At 33.0% G+C, this 19,136-nt stretch overlaps 1 protein-coding gene across 1 annotated transcript in view; it reads left to right on the plus strand.

The window, feature by feature from the left end:
• LOC106883199 (ras-related protein Ral-A) overlaps nt 1-18,392 on the plus strand; it is an 80,727-nt gene extending 62,335 nt beyond the window's left edge. Inside the window, exons 4-5 of the mRNA XM_052970562.1 lie at nt 8,554-8,728; nt 15,158-18,392. Coding sequence (XP_052826522.1) covers nt 8,554-8,728; nt 15,158-15,271 — 289 coding nt within the window. The 3' untranslated portion in view covers nt 15,272-18,392. The remainder of the gene's footprint in view (nt 1-8,553; nt 8,729-15,157) is intronic.
• Nucleotides 18,393-19,136: the final 744 nt, after the last annotated feature.

Consider the following 19,136-nt stretch of genomic DNA (forward strand, 5'->3'; position numbering starts at 1 on the left):
ACCATATAAATAGTTATAAAAACTCCAATATACATGCCTATGCATGTATACATTACCATATGCAGATATACATGGATACAAAAACATAACTACATGAGTACATATATGTGTGCTCAGATGCACATACACAGATGGTTGCACATGCATACTAAAATAGTCAACAGTCACTGTCACCACATGTGAGGGGGACATACACATATCTATCCCCTCACACATACATACATACATACATACATACATACATACATACATATATGTATATATAAATATTCCCATACATACATGATCCCTGGTATGAACGTTATTCGTTGCATTTCAAAAGCTGTTTATATGTTAAAATTTGTTGGGTGCGTGTGTGTCAGTTCTGTATGTGGTGGAGGGGTCTATGTGTAAATTATTTCTTGAGAAGTTGTTGATACAATAATAATAATAATAATAATAATAATAATATGCCTCACTGTTAACGATGCCTCACTGTTAACAATGCCTCACTGTTAACAAAACAAAATACAAACCGGAATGGTCATCGACCGTATTATAAAGGACCACGTACTCGAATGATGAACCAGATTCGAGACGAAAAATCTGCTACTGGTTCAAATCTTCCCGACACACAGGAGCTGGAAGTACCCCACAACTGGAATATTCCAACAGATGGCCATCCATGCTCATCACCAAACAACCAAATGAAAAAGAATGAAAAATGGTCTAGGGAAGATAATAAAGAAGTTCTTATGGCCTTCTACCATGCCATATATTTCCCCACAAATAAATCGAATACTGTACAAACCTGTTTCTTAAACATTCTCTAGAACAACACTATGTACAAATCGAAATATATGGTACCCTAGGCATAACACCTACATGAACTTCTAACTTGTTGTCTCTTGAGGTCTCTGGGTGAGACTTGGATCCAACTTGTACAAATGCAAAGCAAAAGTCAAACATAAAATAATAATAATAACAACAACAATAATAATATGCCAACTTTTTAAAATTTGTGATGAGGTACTCTGTTATTTTTTCCTATGGAGAAGATAAGGTCCTTCCAGTAGTGGGTATTAAGAATTCTGCTGCTATTTGGGGAGGGGTAACTTTTACTGCTAATTCCTCTCATCTAATTGGACATCTATTGTTTTAAATTATCTAGACTTAGCTATGGTTGGATAGCCACTAACCAGTCAAAAAGGTTAGGCGTGAATGCATACATATATATATATATATATACACACACACACATACATGCGTGCTTTATAAATTTATACACATATACACACATGTATATACACACATATATACACACATACACACACATACCTTCATGCCTGTATATACTTATATAGATGGAGTGTACATACAAATACAAAGATTAAATGAGTTATAGAATAGATTATTATGAAGTCTATATGCGGATACAAATAAATAAATAAATAAATATCCATATGTATGTATACATACATACATACACGGCCACACTATAATAAGGGGTAAAGTAGCAAGACAAAGCCATAATATATTAAAACTATAAGACTGCTCATATTTCACTTCATGGTATGTTGGCGTTAAGTTAGATTATGCTTAAGAGTTTCTATGTCTGACAGCAAGATTCTCTTTATAGTAGAGTCACTCAACTAATGAACCACTACGGCAGTTATTTATAAACTTAGCGATTTGCGTGTAATTATATTTCATTATTTCTACTGTTAGGTTTATACATGGGATGTCATTTACTATAGAGACAAGAGTGAATGGGGGTGACCCTAAGATTTGAGTTTCCTACATAACTAACTGTTAACCTACATAATTAATTATTATTGTTGTTGTTGCTACCACCATCACCATTATTATAATGTATCCTACATAACTAACTAATTAACCAATACATTAGTTCAAATGAGTAGATAAGTAAATAATAATTGACTAATCAAACAATCGAGGAATAAAACTGTCCAAACCTTGGCAGAATATCGTTGAGTACCAGAGACCTTAGCACGTAGTAGACAGTTACCCACACATCCTCATATATACACACTCAAAATGTGCATACACACACACACATATATATAGGTGCATGTACACTTATCCACATACACACTCACACAACTACACACATACATACCTGCTTACCTATACATATAAGTCAACCTACATATCCACATAACTGTATTCGCACAACATTATATACATGTACATGCAGGCATAAGATACATACTTAATTGTCAAATAAGCACGCACATACATACATACATACATACATACATACATACCCAGATACAAGTGCATACCCACCTATAACTACATATATCTATACGTCCAGATGTAAATATCTAAATATATACATCTACAAGCACACGATATTCCCATAAATGATTGTAAATATATAGGTACACATATACCCACACACAGACATACATACATATATATATATATATACATATATATAGACCCATAGACACACCCATACACACATATATACACATACATATACATACACCCACATATACACACATACATATACTCATACATATATATGTACCCTCACATACACACACATATATACTAACAAATAAATACATAAATAAATACACACAGGTGGAGTATTTATAGTAATAATAACAACAATAACATTAACAATAATAACACATGTAGATACATCCATATGTGCATATACATATGCACACACCTATACCTATAGATACTTATATCAATACAGAGGTAGTACTTACAGTGATAACTACTCGCTTGTGTATGTATGCCAACATCAACATAAATATATCAAACTAAATATATATACTTATTTATATATGTCGACTTAATTATTATATGTTAGCTAATACAATGTCAGTAAACTCTCATTAGTTATCATTAAAACAGATGTGGTGCTTTAGTACTAGGTTCTATATTTATATTAGATATATATATATACAGATATCACATTTAATCTCATACAATATTGGATAGAAATAGTGGTTAGCTTAAATAAATTCTATTACATCAGGGATGGTATCTTAATATTACGTTCTACTTGAATTTAGAGAAGGTATACCCAATTTTATAAAGGCATGAATGGTTGCGTTCCTTCAGATTGTTAATAAGCGGAATTTTGGCCCTAATTAGGAAAAAAATTTCATTTATGCATAATAAGCATTTTCTATTTTTATTATTGTATGCAGGTGCAGATGTCAATATTTCCCAGTTTAGGTTAAAGTTAGTACCCTTATATTTGAGTTCCCATATGTAGCTACTTAATCCGGTAGAATTTCTTCTGTTCCTGTTCCTAAACGTATAATTGTGGTAATTAAGTCTTTGTTTCATACTATTTTTAGTCGCACCCACGTATACCCTATTATCATATTTTGTATTTACTACACATTGGTATACTACCTCCTTTCTCATGCAGCTATTTCCGAGCACGCAATTTTTACTTATTCTACAATTACAATTTTTACTTTGGTGCACATAGTTAATGTGATTGGTGTTAAAATTTGCCATGCTATTTATTCGGTTATTGTTGATCCCCAAGACGCTGTTATTGCTAATACTATTGTTATTATCAATGTTAGTATTCCTACTACTATTATTATTATTATTAATACTTCCATTGTTACTTGTACTATTATTATTATTACTATTATTTTTATTGTTTATGTTAATGTTATTGTTTCCAGAATCAATATTAATATCATCATTACCATTACTATAATTATTATTATGACTATCATTGTTGCTATATATGTTTGTGTTGTCTGTGTTATTTTTCCTACTCATATAGAAACTAACCAGCTTTCTGTTGTTAATTGAGGAGATTATGGTAGCCAGGTTGTGCATTAGGCTATATCCTATTCTTACTGTTATATTATTAATTAACTCCCAATATTTATTTTTTCCTTTTACAAATTGTTTATTGATTATACTGAAGATTGTTTTTACTATGTCATTTTTGATCTGCATGGCAAAGGGGATTATTAGCCACAGAGTGTCTACCCCATTATTGTCTTTATAAGGGTTGCCTACATTATGTGTGGATCTTCCGGTATTATTCATATTTCTAATATTGTATTTAATATTATTCTTTATGTAACCGTTTTTGTTGCTGTTATTCTCTTGAAGTATATATATATATATATATATATATGTGTGTGTGTGTGTCTGTGTTTGTCCCCCCACCATCGCTTGACAACCGATTTTGGTGTGTTTACGTCCGTGTAACTTAGCATTCGGCAAAAGACTGATAGAATAAGTACTAGGCTTACAAAGAATAAGTCCTAGGATGAATTTCTTCAACTAAAGGCGATACTCCAGCATGGCCACAGTCAAATGACTGAAGCAAATAAAAGAATAAAAGAATGGCAACATACTACTTCACTCGCTCACTCTCTTTCTCTCTCTCTCTTGTCCATTTCATATACACATACATACATACATACATCTTTCACTTTCTCCTCTTTCATTTTAAAACAAAAGTAAGTAAAGAAATATTTTTTACGGAAATTAATGAACAAGTTGTTTATTTTGGTATTTCTGTGGGTTTAACTGACAATGTCAAAATATGCAATTGGAAAAGAACATTTTGCAGCAAAGGCACAATGGCAGACAATATCATAAAAATTATTAGAACTGGGAACCAATTGTGCAAACAACATGAAGTAAGTAGTAGTAAACTGCCCGAAGGGCAGTTTTTCTGTTAGTATACATACTAGTATGCATACCACAATGCCTTCCACAATGTAACCTCGTGTATATCCTTGGTGATTTTTTCTTCCTCTGTCTTCCCTTCTTTGGACTTTCCTATATTTCCGACGAAGAGCTTCGCTCGAAATGTCAAACTCTCTTTCCTTTCCTGAGCGTCCAGTAACACAATATCTGTATCACGTCCTCACGTTGTTGTTTTTTGTTGTTTTTCTTGTTTGAACCCAGTATATATATATATATATATATATATGTATATATATATATGTGTGTGTGTGTGTATTTAATGTGTATCTATCAGTGGTGTGTGATGACTTCCAAAGTTGGTCATGCAATAAATACTTGGCTCACATTGCGGAGACGTTTTTTTACAGAAACCTACGGTTTTGGCTATGGAGATTCTGATTCTGAAAAAAGTTGTTTGTAAAATTTCAATTTTTCAAAGAAAAAAAAAGAATTACCCCAACCCCCTCCCCTTTTGATTTTATGGCCTTGAAGCAAACTATCCACATGCTAGAAGTAACAGCCAAATCTTACAGGAATTTGTTGGGTGAAAAATCTGCGATTAAAATAATGAAAGAAATATGTATTCAATCTACTCACCTTTCTGCAAAGATTTCTTTCAGAGAAATTTCCCGTAGTAAAATGAGGTATATTGTGACAAAGTTGTAAAAAAAAGTTTGTTGGAGATTTGACTTATTTCTGCACTCATATCTTTTAAACTTTCAAGTTTTGTTTGGTAAAAAAAAACACTTTCAGTTGTAAAAGAGCAAACAATGAACTCTTTAATTTCATTCTGTCACAGTATACCTCATTTTACTGCGATTGTGAATTGTAAATCAGTTTGAACAAAATGGAAAGATAATCTTAGTAAAGCTATATTATATTTCTGATTTCAGAACTTTTTTTTCAATACAGAGAGGATGGTTAATGATAATAATTTCAGAACTTACGACAGAGCAAAATAGATATTCCAAAGTCGTGGCAACATTTGAGCTGACTAATTAAGAATTATGGGATTGTTGATATGTTTTGGTCAGAATTTTTACATGTCAAAAAGTCAAACCCATTTAACCATTTAGCCTGTCACATTAACTGCATCAATTACAAAGAATTGTTGACAAAGAAGAACTGATAGAAAGGGAGAGGAAGCTAAAACATGCGTTTTTTCTGAAAGCATGCTTTCTGTAGTTATTTATTGAGATAAAAAAGAATCTTTCAGGCATTGAAATGATAGTTATTCAATGATAGGAAGGGGTGAGGCGAAGAACAAAAGATTTCATATGCATTTTACTTTAAGTATGTCTAGTGGAAGCAAAATGGAAACACAATGAAGTATCAATCTGGACAGGTTTCCTTTGAAACAAAGTAACTATTTTAGTTCATTTTCCAATGATTTGGACAACTTTTCAATGTGGTTATAAATATATTATGTTCATAGATTGATTTTTGAGTTATATAAAAATTAACGGACATGAGTAGTATGTCTCAACTGCACACCACTGGTATCTATGTATATAATGTGTGTGTGTGTGTATATATATATTTAAAAAGTAGACATAATAAAAATGTTAGAAGAGGTTTAAGATAGAATATGCATCAGTGAATAAGTGCTGGATTCTGTATTTTTTTCCTTGATTTTGAAACTTTTTCTTTTGTTAAGTTTACTCTTGATTTAATGCCCCACTTTCAAATTTCCTCTAGTTTTTTTTTAACTCAGTAGTCTGTGAGAACTACATCAACAGCATACAGAATTCTCAGGTAAAGCCACTTTTGAATTCCTCTGATATGGCTTTGATAACTATAATAAACAAGGATGTCTGAGAAATGAATCTTAATGGACATATATCTGTATGCTAAATTCTTTACTGAACTCTGATTCTCATTTTACTGACAGGACCCCTGTGTATAGCTTGCTTGTCTCTGGAAAATCTTTAAACTATATCTAATTTTCTTAATGATTAACAGACTACTGAGTACAATACCCTGTGAAAGGCCTTGTCCAGTTCAATAAATACTATTTAGAGTGGTTCACTCATGAGTAAGAACTTCTCTTGTAGCTGTCTTATCAAAATGAGGGCTTCAGTGGTTCTACATCCTGGTATAAACCCAAATTGCATCACATCTAAGATTATAATTTTCTTAATTAGCTGTCCTAATATTCTTTCTGCTACTTTTATAATAGTTGCTGCTGTAATTGCTCTTTTCTAAGGTATCTCCTTTACTTTTGTGGCAGTTAATGATACTGTTGCTGTACTACATGATTAATTATGTGTGTGACAAGTGCATATCTGTGTCAAATACTTTCTGCATCTTGGTGAATATCCTTGACTGTCCTACTGTTTTCCTTATCTTTACATCATTAAGGCCCTTTTGATTGTATAGCTGGAACCTTAATTTCATAAATCTAGTATGTGGCTTATGGCAGGTTGTCCTATAGAGACTCCCAGTTTTCTGTTATAAGACTATCACATCTTCACCATAGGCACAATCTAATACTTTTATGAACAACCGTATGGCGAAGGCATTTTTCAGTTTTCATACTTTTCTTCTCTAGTTTGTCTTGTGTCTGTAGGTGTGTTTAGTTCTTATCTCTTATCCTAATGTCACTAGGGGAAGATTTAGTATTCACATCCAGCAGTCATGTTTCTTGAAGAGTATGGACTCGTGTTCACTTGAGTGTTAGATGATCAAGTGTCTGCAAATTGTTGGGTCATTTGTGCCACAAAACATTGATCTGTTCTTCATTCTTTGTGTCATAACCATAACCTCCATGTATATTGGAGTAACAATTCTGTTGATCAACATGTCCATTAATGTCTCCAGCTATGCTGTTGCCTGTTATTGAGGTAGATAAAATAAAAATGTGTCTGAAATTTCAAAGTGCATTGGTGGAAGATTAAACTGCTTTTGTATTGTCAACTGGGGAAATGGTATGTCTGATTCATGCATTTTCTTCAAACTTTAAGAGTTCTTTGAATCTGTAATTGTTGCATTAGCATATCCATTAATTGAAGATTAAATTGCTGTCAAATGGATGACATGTAGAATAGTGGGATATCTGTTTGAGCAACTTCAATATGTGACCAGTGACCAAACAGATGAACATGTGGCTATCCCCTCTGCTGATCTTATTCAGTAAATTAAGGTGTGAAACTTAGTTTCAGCATGTTTTCATTGCTGAGTAATCTTGGGAAATTTGTATTGATTTAGGCCCTTTCATTTATCTTGAATTGAAGTTTTTCCAATAAATTTGTAATTATTGTGACTTGATGATGACTAGGCTGTTTTTAATTAATGAGCAATTTGTGGAATGGTATAAAAGAGAATTGGTTAATTCAGCTGTTGTCTAACTGTTGCAATTTTCTAATGTTGTCTCTCTCGTGTTTTCTATACAATGACAGGCTGATGTGTGTTTGCATATATTTTTGATTAGATCAACGTCAACAGTATATCCAGTCCCTACATGAAAGCCATATCAGCAGACCATAATTGAAAATATACATTAACCATTTAGATAAGTTGTAACAATTGCTCTAGCTATTGATTATTTATAGGGATTGAAAGACTCAAAATATTTTATTCATATTGACAAACATGTTGACAGTTTTTCCTACACCAAAGCTATTGCATTGATTTTAGTTCTATTTTATAAAATAGAACTAAAATTGCTTTTTAGTGTCATATTCTAGTATGTTTTCATTGAGATACAAATATTCAATTGCTGGTGATGATAATTTTAAAATGTGTGAATTGAGTAACTGCTCTGAGAGAAAGTTACACATTTGAAATTAATTTAATGTCACCAAATATGTTTTGATTTCTTCAAATTAGTAATGTTACACTATTTTTTTCTTCCCCCAGGGAACAAATTCTAAGAGTTAAAAATGATGACAATATTCCATTCCTACTAGTTGGCAACAAAGCTGATCTTGAAGACAAGCGTCAAGTCAGTGCAGATGAAGCTAGTCAGAGAGCTGTCCAGTGGAATGTGTCTTATGTAGAAACTTCAGCTAAAACTAGGGCTAATGTTGATAAGGTATGAATTGTTGATTAATTATTGGCCTTTGTGTTTGAATATTGTTGGATATATTGCTTTTACAGATGGATTCCCTTCAAGCTACTAATCATTCAAGTCTGTAGTCTATCACTACAACCACAATTATTAATTTTTACTCAAGTTTTTATATTGGTGATCCATAGCAACCTGTAGGGTGTTCACAGGGTGATTAGCTCTGCTTGTATGATTAACGTTATCAAACCAGAATTTTTTCATAATTGATGTACGCTTTCTTATAAGCTCTGTAGAGCTTTACTCTGCTTTCCTTAGAGTTGCCCTTCTGTTTAGTTGTATCTAAATTGTCTTATCAGATTTTACCACTGTGGGATGTGTTGGGACTCCTGCTATCACACTCTCAATCAACTTGAATGTTTATCAGGGTTTGGTTTTATCCCCAACTCTCTTCCTTCTGTGCTTCAATGACCTACTTACTGCCACATCCAACAACACCCATGCTGATGACATGACCCTTCATTCCTCCTTAACATTCCCTAACCATATTTCATCCACACATAACCTACACACCACACACCAAACCTGGATTGATTCCAGAAATGAAAATCTTGAGAGCATACTCTGTGAGGCCTTGCTAACCTTGTCTCTTTTAACAACAAAAAGCTAAAGCACTACTCACAATGCCATCGTCCTCCTTAAGCATGTATGATAATCAGCTAGAGCCTCACAGTCACTTCAAATGCTGGACCTCACTATCACCAAGGATTTCTCCAGGCAAAAGCACATCAATAAGGTAGTGAGGACCGTATCCACTTTAGGGTCAGAACATATCTCAGCCCCTAACAGCTGTTGACTCTTTACAAAGCTCAACTGAGGCTTTCAGTGGAGCAGTGCACACACAAATGGAATGGTATTGCTACTGGACACACAAACATCCTAAACTGCATCCAGAGAAGGATTATTATTAGTAAATGTTATAATTCATTACATATTTCTCCTTATTTTCTCAACTATATATTTCTGTTAGTATTAAATTCCAGATCTTCTGTCACTATTCTCTTCTACACACCTTGCACCTTCATATGTCCTGACACTTATCTCTACCATCTTTAACTCTCTTTCCTGCTTTTCCCATCCACCCTTATATAGTATGAGGTAGCCATGTATCTCTGCTACATCAGGATCTTGTTTGTCCATCTGCCATATGTGGCATACCTCTTCCCTTTCTACTACCCCACTCAGTTGAGAGCTCTATTTTGTCTTGTGAGTTACATGGCAACCTCATTTGTGCTGGTGCCATGAAAAAGCATTCAGTACACTCTGTAATATGGTTGACATTAGGAAGAGCATCAAACATAGAAATTATGCCTTGGCAGACATTTAAGCTTGACACAGTCCTCTTGCATGTAGGATCTTGCTAAATTGTCCAACCCATGCCAGTATGAAAGGTAGACATTAAATGATGATGATGATGATGATTGTGTGTATGTGTGTCTTTTTGCATCTCATCATCAATTAACATCAGGCTTCCATAAGTTTTAGCAATTCATAAGTTGTTTCAACACCCAGTCATAATGCTGCAGAAGCCATGTAAGTCAGCTTCTTCCTGAGCAGAAGCCCTGCTGGGTGTCAGGAAGCAAGTCATTATCTTCTAGGAATATGACCAGCTTCTTACTGACAGTTCATTCTATGAATTTGCTGGCATGTGAAGTTAGAGAGACACAAGCCTATAATTTTTAATGTCCTTTATGGATAGGACACATTTGTCACCTTTATGGACAGGACATATTTGCTTGTCTTTAATTTTCTGAGAAGTCTATCACTTGCAAGGAAGCTTTGGAAGATATGCAGTGGTTTTGCTTGGGCTTTTTTTTTTAATGTTTTTGAAGATTGCTGGGAATCCATCAGGGCTAGTGACTGAGTCTTAGCTCATTTGATCAATGGCTGATATTGCATCAGTTTTCTCTATTTCCATGTAATTGATAATTACCATTCCTTCATGTAGAGTGGTGGTGTCAAAGAACTCATCTGGCATATTTATTTGCAAGTGTTCCAATAGAAATGTAGTAACACTTTTGTATTGCATATTTAATTTTTCACTTATTTTTTGGGGTGTCTGCAGTCAGTGAGCCATTTTCTTCAAACAGTGGCTCTATCTTGTACTGTATTGAAGCCGACTCTTTTGAAAATCTATTGAAGGCATTATGATTTGTTTTTACATATTTTACAGCCCTAGCTTCTTTGTCTGCTCTCTATTTTGAGAGTGTTTTTTTAATTTCAAGCAGTGCTCACTTTACCTAGTAAGGAATTTTTTTTTATTCTGTTAAACTTCAGGAGTGCAAAGCTATAGGACCCATTGTTCACAGGGCTTTTAAAAAGTCATTACTACTTGTGTTATACTCAGATGATTTGAATCAAAGAATGTTCTGTGTTCAAATCTCACTGAGGTCAATTTTTGCCTTGCATTATTTGAAGGTTAATAGGATAATTACCAATAAAATACTGAATTGATTAAATCAACTTGAATCACCTCCGAAGTTTGTTCAATTGTGGTGTTATCCTAATATTATGAACCATAATTATTTTCATTATAATTTTGCATAAAGCCTATAAAGTCTGAAAAATAGAATTATTTAAAACTTATAATGAAGTATACCCATGTTTACAAATTAAGAAATTTGTGTAAATTTGCTACAGTTCCATATAAAACATATACTGAGGTAAGTTTCATACCCTGTTTCAATGTTTTAATGATTAATTTGATTTAAAATAAAGAGGTGGGATATAATCTGGTATATTTTGAAATTATCAATAATCCTCAACCTCAATATTCTCTAGTTTAATTATGTAATACATCTTTATTGATCCTGAAAACATCCTTTGATGTATATTCTGTAAAATGTGATCCTTATAATAATTGTAGTATTATTATTACTATCATTGATAATGACTTCTCAGGTAGGCACAATGTCATGTTTATTTGGAAGGATATAATCATCGAATTATTAGGGTACAGCTATAGTTTAACATCAAACCCTGTCTAGTATATATTTTATCAACTCCATATAGATGAAAGGCAAATTCTATTTTGGAAGGATTTATATAGAAAATATAAAAAGGATGTAAACACCACAAGATACTTAGTCTAATTGATTAGTGTATCAATCATTTAACTGCCCTGCCGCAATAATAATAATGATTTCTTTTATTTGTCACAAGGCATAGATGAAGGGAATATTACAAGAATATACTTTTTGTGTGGGGGTTTACACTAAAGATGAGAGGAAAGAAAGGGAAAAGACAGTGAAATAAGATGAAAGCATGCATTGTATATAAGCATGTGAATACATGAATGATGCAATCCTCCTGATACAGGAGGATTGCATCATTCAAGGGCCAACTAGATCCATCATTACCTTGACAACCAAAAGCATGAGCCCTAACCCAACTGTTGTTCTCTAATCTACAAGTGCATGCTTAGAGTAGGTCCATTTACCCTAACCATTTTTGCAACAAATTTTTGCTGTTTTTTCCCAAATTAACAGAGAGAGAGAGAGAGAGAGAGAGAGAGAGAGAGAGAGAGAGAGAGAGAGAGAGAGAGAGAGAGCATTTCCCTCTCCACTCTCACTTTCCTTTTCAAATGGAACTTAAAAAGTCAATGAAGGCTTGGCTGAAGAGGGAGGTCTCTTGACTCAATCCTTTCAGACTCATCCACCACACAGCCTCTTTTACCATAACCACTAGACAAAGGAATAATAGTAGTAGTAGTAGTAGTAGTAGTAGTAGTAGTGTTATTTGTTTCTTTGAATATTCTAATGTCTTTTAAGTCCTAATGTATAATTATGGGAATATAAGTTTGAGGCTGTTGCATAATTTATGTAGTTAACCATTACCATTGTTTTAACATTGTCTTTTTAGCCAAATCATTAATGCACTATTACGTAAATTATTCTTTTTCTTTTTCCAGGTGTTTTATAATCTTTTATCATTAAGCCAGAAATGGAAACAGTCTGTTGGCTCTTCTCAGACCCAACATGCCAATATTTCTGTGGGAAATTCAAGCCACAGAAAGGGCACCAAACATAAAAAGAAATGTACTATTCTGTGATTTTTGTAGCTAGCTTTAGCCTTCTTAAATCCTCCAAGTAATTCTTAAAAAATGTGCAAGATATCTAATAAATTTCCTTTTCCTTGTTTTTCTTTCCCTAATTTATTTTGCTTTAATTCATCTCAGTTTTTATCTTCCACTCCTTATGCTCTTACTCTTACAATTTAAATTATTTTTGGTGAACCATTTTTTGTAATTAGTTTCAGTGTTAATTTTTGTAATGTAAGGTACAGCATGGGCTAAATACATTTCTGTATTTAGTTCCCCTAACTTGTTTCCAAGCTAAAATTCTATCAAAAGTCACTTAATACTCAGTATTCTTTGGGCTGAAAAAAAAGTGTATATAATGTACTTAAGTTAAAATAATTGGCTTTGATACTTTTCTTTACAAAGTTACATAGTAAAACATCCTCCACCTCTAAAATATGAAAATTTATCCCCATTAGAGACAAAAGATTCAGAATGTATATCCATGAAAAACAGGGCTACACATTTTGTCCAATGTACTACCAATTCTGCCAATGCATGCACACTCTCATACACACACACACACACATGAAAAAAGAAAACTGGTATATTTTTAGAATTTTTCAAAAATTGGTATATTTTGCTATTAAAAAAATTTATTGTTAGCAATTTAACCTCTCAAAAAAAAAAAAAGAAAAAAAAAACAGTCCAATATTTTAGTTTCCTGGATTTTAAGCCAATGTCTCTACTATGTAGACTTTTGATCTAATTTAATGTCAACATTGAATTTCTCTTCTTTCAGAGGTAGAATTGCTTCAAAATTTGGCAAGCTGCTTGTGTTTCTTAGTTTTGATTGTTGATAACTCATTTAATACTCATACTTTTGAAAAAGAAATGAGCATTGTGCAATCTCATATCTACATTTCTATAAATATGAGGTTTTTTGGTTAAAGATTCCATATTTTTGATTTGTGAGTGTACAACTATAACAAAATGTCTAATTAATGAATACATAGCTCTAAGAATATATACCAGGTCCATGAGCTGGTTTCAATTGGCTGTTAACTATTTAACACCACTTTTTCCTTCCCAGTGAACTTGACTCTAGCAGGCATAGCTATGCAGTTAAGAAGCTTGCTTCCCAACCATGTAGACTTGGGTTCAGTCTCACTGTGTGGCAACTTGGGTAAGTGTCATCTAGTGATATTGCTCATTTCCAGTCTTCCTTTAGGGAGTATTAACTTGCTTGGAAACAAATGGAGATTGGCTGCAGGAAGGGCATCTGGTTGTAGAAAATCTGATTCAGAAACTACTGTTTGGCTCCTGCAAGCATAGAAAAGCACACAATGCAAACATGGCGAAACTCTCTCTCTCTCTCTCTCTCTCTCTCTCTCTGATTGGATAATAGAGGAGTTCTTTAGTACATTACTTACCTTGACTGAAATCTTGCTTAACCTTGTTAAATTATAATCCTACTCTTGATTCTGGAATGTGGAATTGGAGAGCACTTTTGGCTTTATAAAAACCACCCAAGCCTCTAATTTAAATCTGTCACAAATATCACACACACACATCTTTGCTGAATAGTGTGGGAATTTGTTGATGATGTCAATTTAATTACATCAGAATATTAATGATGGTACAACTGCAGCTGACAAATCAATAGGGTTACACTACTGACAAGATGCAGTGTCTGTATATATGGAGGTTCAGAGCCCCATTCCAGATTGCAATATGTCTTTGCCAAACACATAATGCATGTTCAGTTTATTCAGAGGTACATAAATATTAGAAGTTGTAAGAAATAAGCACACTACAATTATTTTATTAGCTTTATAGTGTTGACTCCAGTTATCCTAAAGTCCTGTTGAAGTTGGTAGTAATCACTTTGTATCCTTCCTTTTGAAATTTCTTTTGATTTTTCACCTTTACTTGCTGAAGACACTTTCACAAGTGTACTTATTTTTGGTGGAGCAATAACTAAACTTTTATGCCATATCAATGAAGAAAATCATTTCTGATATTCTGGTTATGTGGATATAGTTATAGCTGGACCATGCTACCACTAATATCACAATCAGCCAAATCTTGGGTAGTTTGTTTGAAAATAAGTAGCTTTACTTCGCAACTATTATGGCTGGTAAATAATCCACTAATTTTTCTTGTAACTCTATAAATAGCAATGCCCAACCTGTGGATGGAAAAAAAAGTTAAAAATAGGTATAAAAACATAGTAAAATATAAGAATTAACAAATTTTCAGATTGTTGCTCTTGAGCCTGTTTTCTCATTTTCTCCCTTTTTTCACTTAACCTGAATTCATTTGCTACCTTTTTTTGTTGCTTTTCCCAATCAATTCTCCTTCACTTTTGCTTGTAGGTATTTTATGATTTGATGAGAGAAATCAGTTCTCGGAAAATGGCTGCCAGTCGACAAAATAATGGCAAGAAGCACAATGGAGACCGACGCAAGAAGAAGTGTATAATTCTTTAACTGTGAGCAAGAGCAGTTGATCACTGACTATATTTCTGGTCCTTTTCCTTGCTTATCCTCCTTTCCTTCCATCTTGTTGGTCCACCCACTCTTTTGGTTCATCGACTACCATAACCTAGGCTATCACCTCCTCATCTCAACTGTTCCCTTGTGCATGTGCAAGGAAGTGTGTGTGTGTGTGTGTGTGTGTCTTTGCTTGCTTGTGTGCATTGATGCATGCACTTTGCATCTGTCAGTATAAATTTGCTAAACTTACACATCAATGTGACAGACTGTATCAGTGTGATAGACTCTGAATACTTTATACAATTTCTTCCATTTTTCTCAGGAGGAGATTAAAGCTTTTCTTTTGCAGCTTATGTTTGCAGAAATGCAAAAAAATAAACTTTTTTATGCAACATAGAGACTTAATCTCTCTCTCTCTCAGTGGAACACTAAGCACACTCACTGCTGAATCTGACATTTCTTTCTTTTTTAAATAAAATTTAAGACTTCTTGTTGTGTTGGAAGATAAAGCCATTGATTTATATGAATAATAAAGTGGCAGCAATAATTATATTACCAATAATTATAAGGTTCAAACCAGGCAACTAATAATGAGGAAATGAAAAGTGGAGAAAAGACTCAGTTCCTGCAGAAATTTCGATTCTAGCAGTGTGTGTTTGTGTGAAATTATACTATCTCTGTTAGGGGCAGGTAATAGGATGGTATTATTGACACTGAAGATGTTGTGAGGAGTGGGGAACTCTTACTCATAACAGGTGTGGAGAGAAGTTCTGTTAATTATCTGTAACTTAGAGGGAAAAGTGGCTTAAATTCTGTTATTTTGAAGCTCATCAATTTCAAATTTGTTGTACCCTAATAGCTTTTGATTTCAGACCAGACATTCATTTGTTAAACATTTTTTCTTCAGTAAGAGTAAATTCCCTCCTTCCACAATCTTAGTCATTTGATAAGTAAAAATGTTTTCAATAGCACCTGATTAATATATTGTTGTTGAAATAATAAATAACTTGGCCAGTTCTGTGATGAGACACTATTTAACTTTGAATGATAGTGATACATTTTGCTGCTAGCATTTGAAATTCTTCTGGAGTATTGGAAATTGCTACTCAATGTTTGCATCTCTTCCAAGTCCATTCAGTGAGTTGATGGCAAAATATCATATACTTGATTTGTTTTCCTTTTGAGTAAATATAGAATAAAAGAATGCATTGAAATTTATGCTATTTGATGATGTTTTGTGATGTTTGCTAACCATCTCTAAGATCTAAAAAGATGTATTATTTTTCTTGTTTCTAATAATTGTGGTTGTAGAAGCTCAAAGTGATAATATAAATAATTATGTGAGAAAGAATTTTGAAAATAAGTGAAACAATTGCCATCATACAAGTTGACTGGCCATTTGATATGCAAGATATATTAAAAGTGAAAATTAAATCAAATTAACAAAATAAAGTATGATAAAAGAGAATTAATTTGACTGAGAAATCTCTGCCTTCATCTCAATCTCCTTAATAAAAAAATGTTTAAATCCCTCATTTTGTAGATTTTCATTGCAGCATTTACTTGTTTAACATTTAAATGAAGTTGGATGTTTTCATATGGACCATATACTATACGAAATTTTTGTTTACATTCCTTGTTTTCTACAAAATCTTCTTTTAAGAAAAAAATACTATCTGAAATCTGTGAATGCATATCTTGTTTATTACTATGAGGTGATGGAGGTATGATTCTATCATTACATCAATTCTATTAGCTGTCTTTTACAATATTTCTATTTGTCTTTTAAAACTTTCTATACACCTTTTTTTTTTTACCATACTTTCACTCAACATACACATTTATTTATTTACTGATTGCTAGTTATCAATCCAAAATCTTCATGTGAGTACTTGCAGCCCATTGTTTATCGAAAAAGTTTAAGTGTGTTTGTGTTGTGATTCTATTGAAATCCTGAAGCTGTACATAAACTAAGCATAGACTGCAAAATTTTTTCAATTCTATGTATTTAAGGTTTACTTAATTGCTCATTTAGCATTACTTATCCAGTCTTACTAAAAATAACTCCTGATCAGCCACAATAAATGAACTTCTAGTAACAATTTCTTGGCATAGTCTTATTTTTTAATGTTTTTTTCTCTAGCCTTATCAGAACTTTTTTGTTTTTAAAGTCTTGAGACATTCAGCTATTTGTTTTCCAGGCGAACAGAATTTCATTTTGTGTCTATATAGCAAAATAGAATTTCATAGAGATGATAAAACACATCATACCAAATACGTTGTCCGCATATGCATGAGTGTGTGTGCGCACACACACACTCTCTCTTTCTCTCTCTCTCTCTCTCTCTCTCTCTCTCTCTCTCTCTCTCTCTCTCTCTCTTTCTCTCTTTCTCTCTCTCTCTCTCTCTCTCTCTCTTTGGATAGTTGATGTCAGACATGATCCTAATACCATTTTGTGTTCAATCATTATTGTAAGCAGGTTTCAACATAGTCTTGAACAATTATCAATTATCAGTCAGAAAACTGGTCGAAGGGAAGCAATAATTGTCTGATCAGATTATGTAGTTGAGAGTGGGAAAAGGACTTATTGTGCAGAATAATGACTAGTCAGTTTTTGGTGTGCATGTGTACTTAATACTTTTTATTTTCGTTTGTTTTAAAAATGATATTAAAGCTTGAACAAGATGAACTGCTTTTAATTTTGGCATTAGTTTACTGCGTTCTTAGTCACTAACCCTTTTAAAAACAGAATATTTATTTTTTTGTCATAATATTTTTGTCTCAATATAACCTTGGAAGCTTGGCTATTCTTTGCCTACCTATTTCCATATATTTGTGTAAATACCTTTCACTCAGCTTTTCTTCACCTTAGCTCTTTGCTCATGACTAATTTGACTCTATTTTCTCTCTTTTCATTGTCCATCCATCTATCCATCTCTTTTTCTTCCCCTCTGTCTCTCTTACCTTTTTTCTTTTTTTTAAACCATAACTTAAAATGATTTTTTTGAGGCTTTATATCTGACCAGTCCTAAAAGTATGAAATGGCATTATAGTCAGAAATTTATGCATTTTTAAAATTTCAAATATAATAAACATTGCAATGGAGTGATAACTATTTTGACTTTTGTGTTTCTTGAATCGTTTAAGTTAAGTTTTTAAAATATAGCATTCTGTTTCTGCTAATTGGCAGAATTATTAGAGCATCAGACAAATTGTTACACAGTAGTTAGTTATGGACTTTTACATTCTGAGTTCAAATATCACTGCCGTCAATTTTGCTTTTCCTCTTTCCAGGATTGATAAAATAAATACCAGTCAAGTACTGAGTTTAATGGTATTGACTAACCCCTTCTCTCTGATTTCAGGCCTTGTACCTATATTAGAAACAATTATACTTGTGTGAGTGATGGACTTCCCAGTCAATAGACCACTTAACAAAATGACTTGCAAAATTTCATTAGTTTCTTTTACAATCTGGTTCTGAATCCTGCTATGACTCAGTTAGCCTCCCTTTTGATAAAATTTTTAACTTTTAGTCAAATAGTGAGTGGGGTCAACTTAATTGACTGCACACTATTTTATGAATTTGAAGTTATAATAGAATTCATTCAAAAAGAATGCTGGACGAAATTCTTTGTGCTCTTTGGCTGCATCTGTTTGCATTCTGAATTCAAATTGTGCTGTGGTTGACTTTGCTTTTTCATCTTTCCTTGGTTAATGAAATGTAGGATCAATTTTATACACCTCATTCCAAAACCAGTATTCTTGTGCAAAAGTTACAAGCTGTTATTGTTCCTGGCAAAAAAAAAAAAACACACCCTCCAGGCAGTTTTCTATTAGTGTGTGTAATATCTATAAT

This window comes from Octopus bimaculoides, chromosome 9, assembly GCF_001194135.2.
Source record: "Octopus bimaculoides isolate UCB-OBI-ISO-001 chromosome 9, ASM119413v2, whole genome shotgun sequence".
Taxonomy (NCBI): Eukaryota; Metazoa; Mollusca; class Cephalopoda; order Octopoda; family Octopodidae; genus Octopus; species Octopus bimaculoides.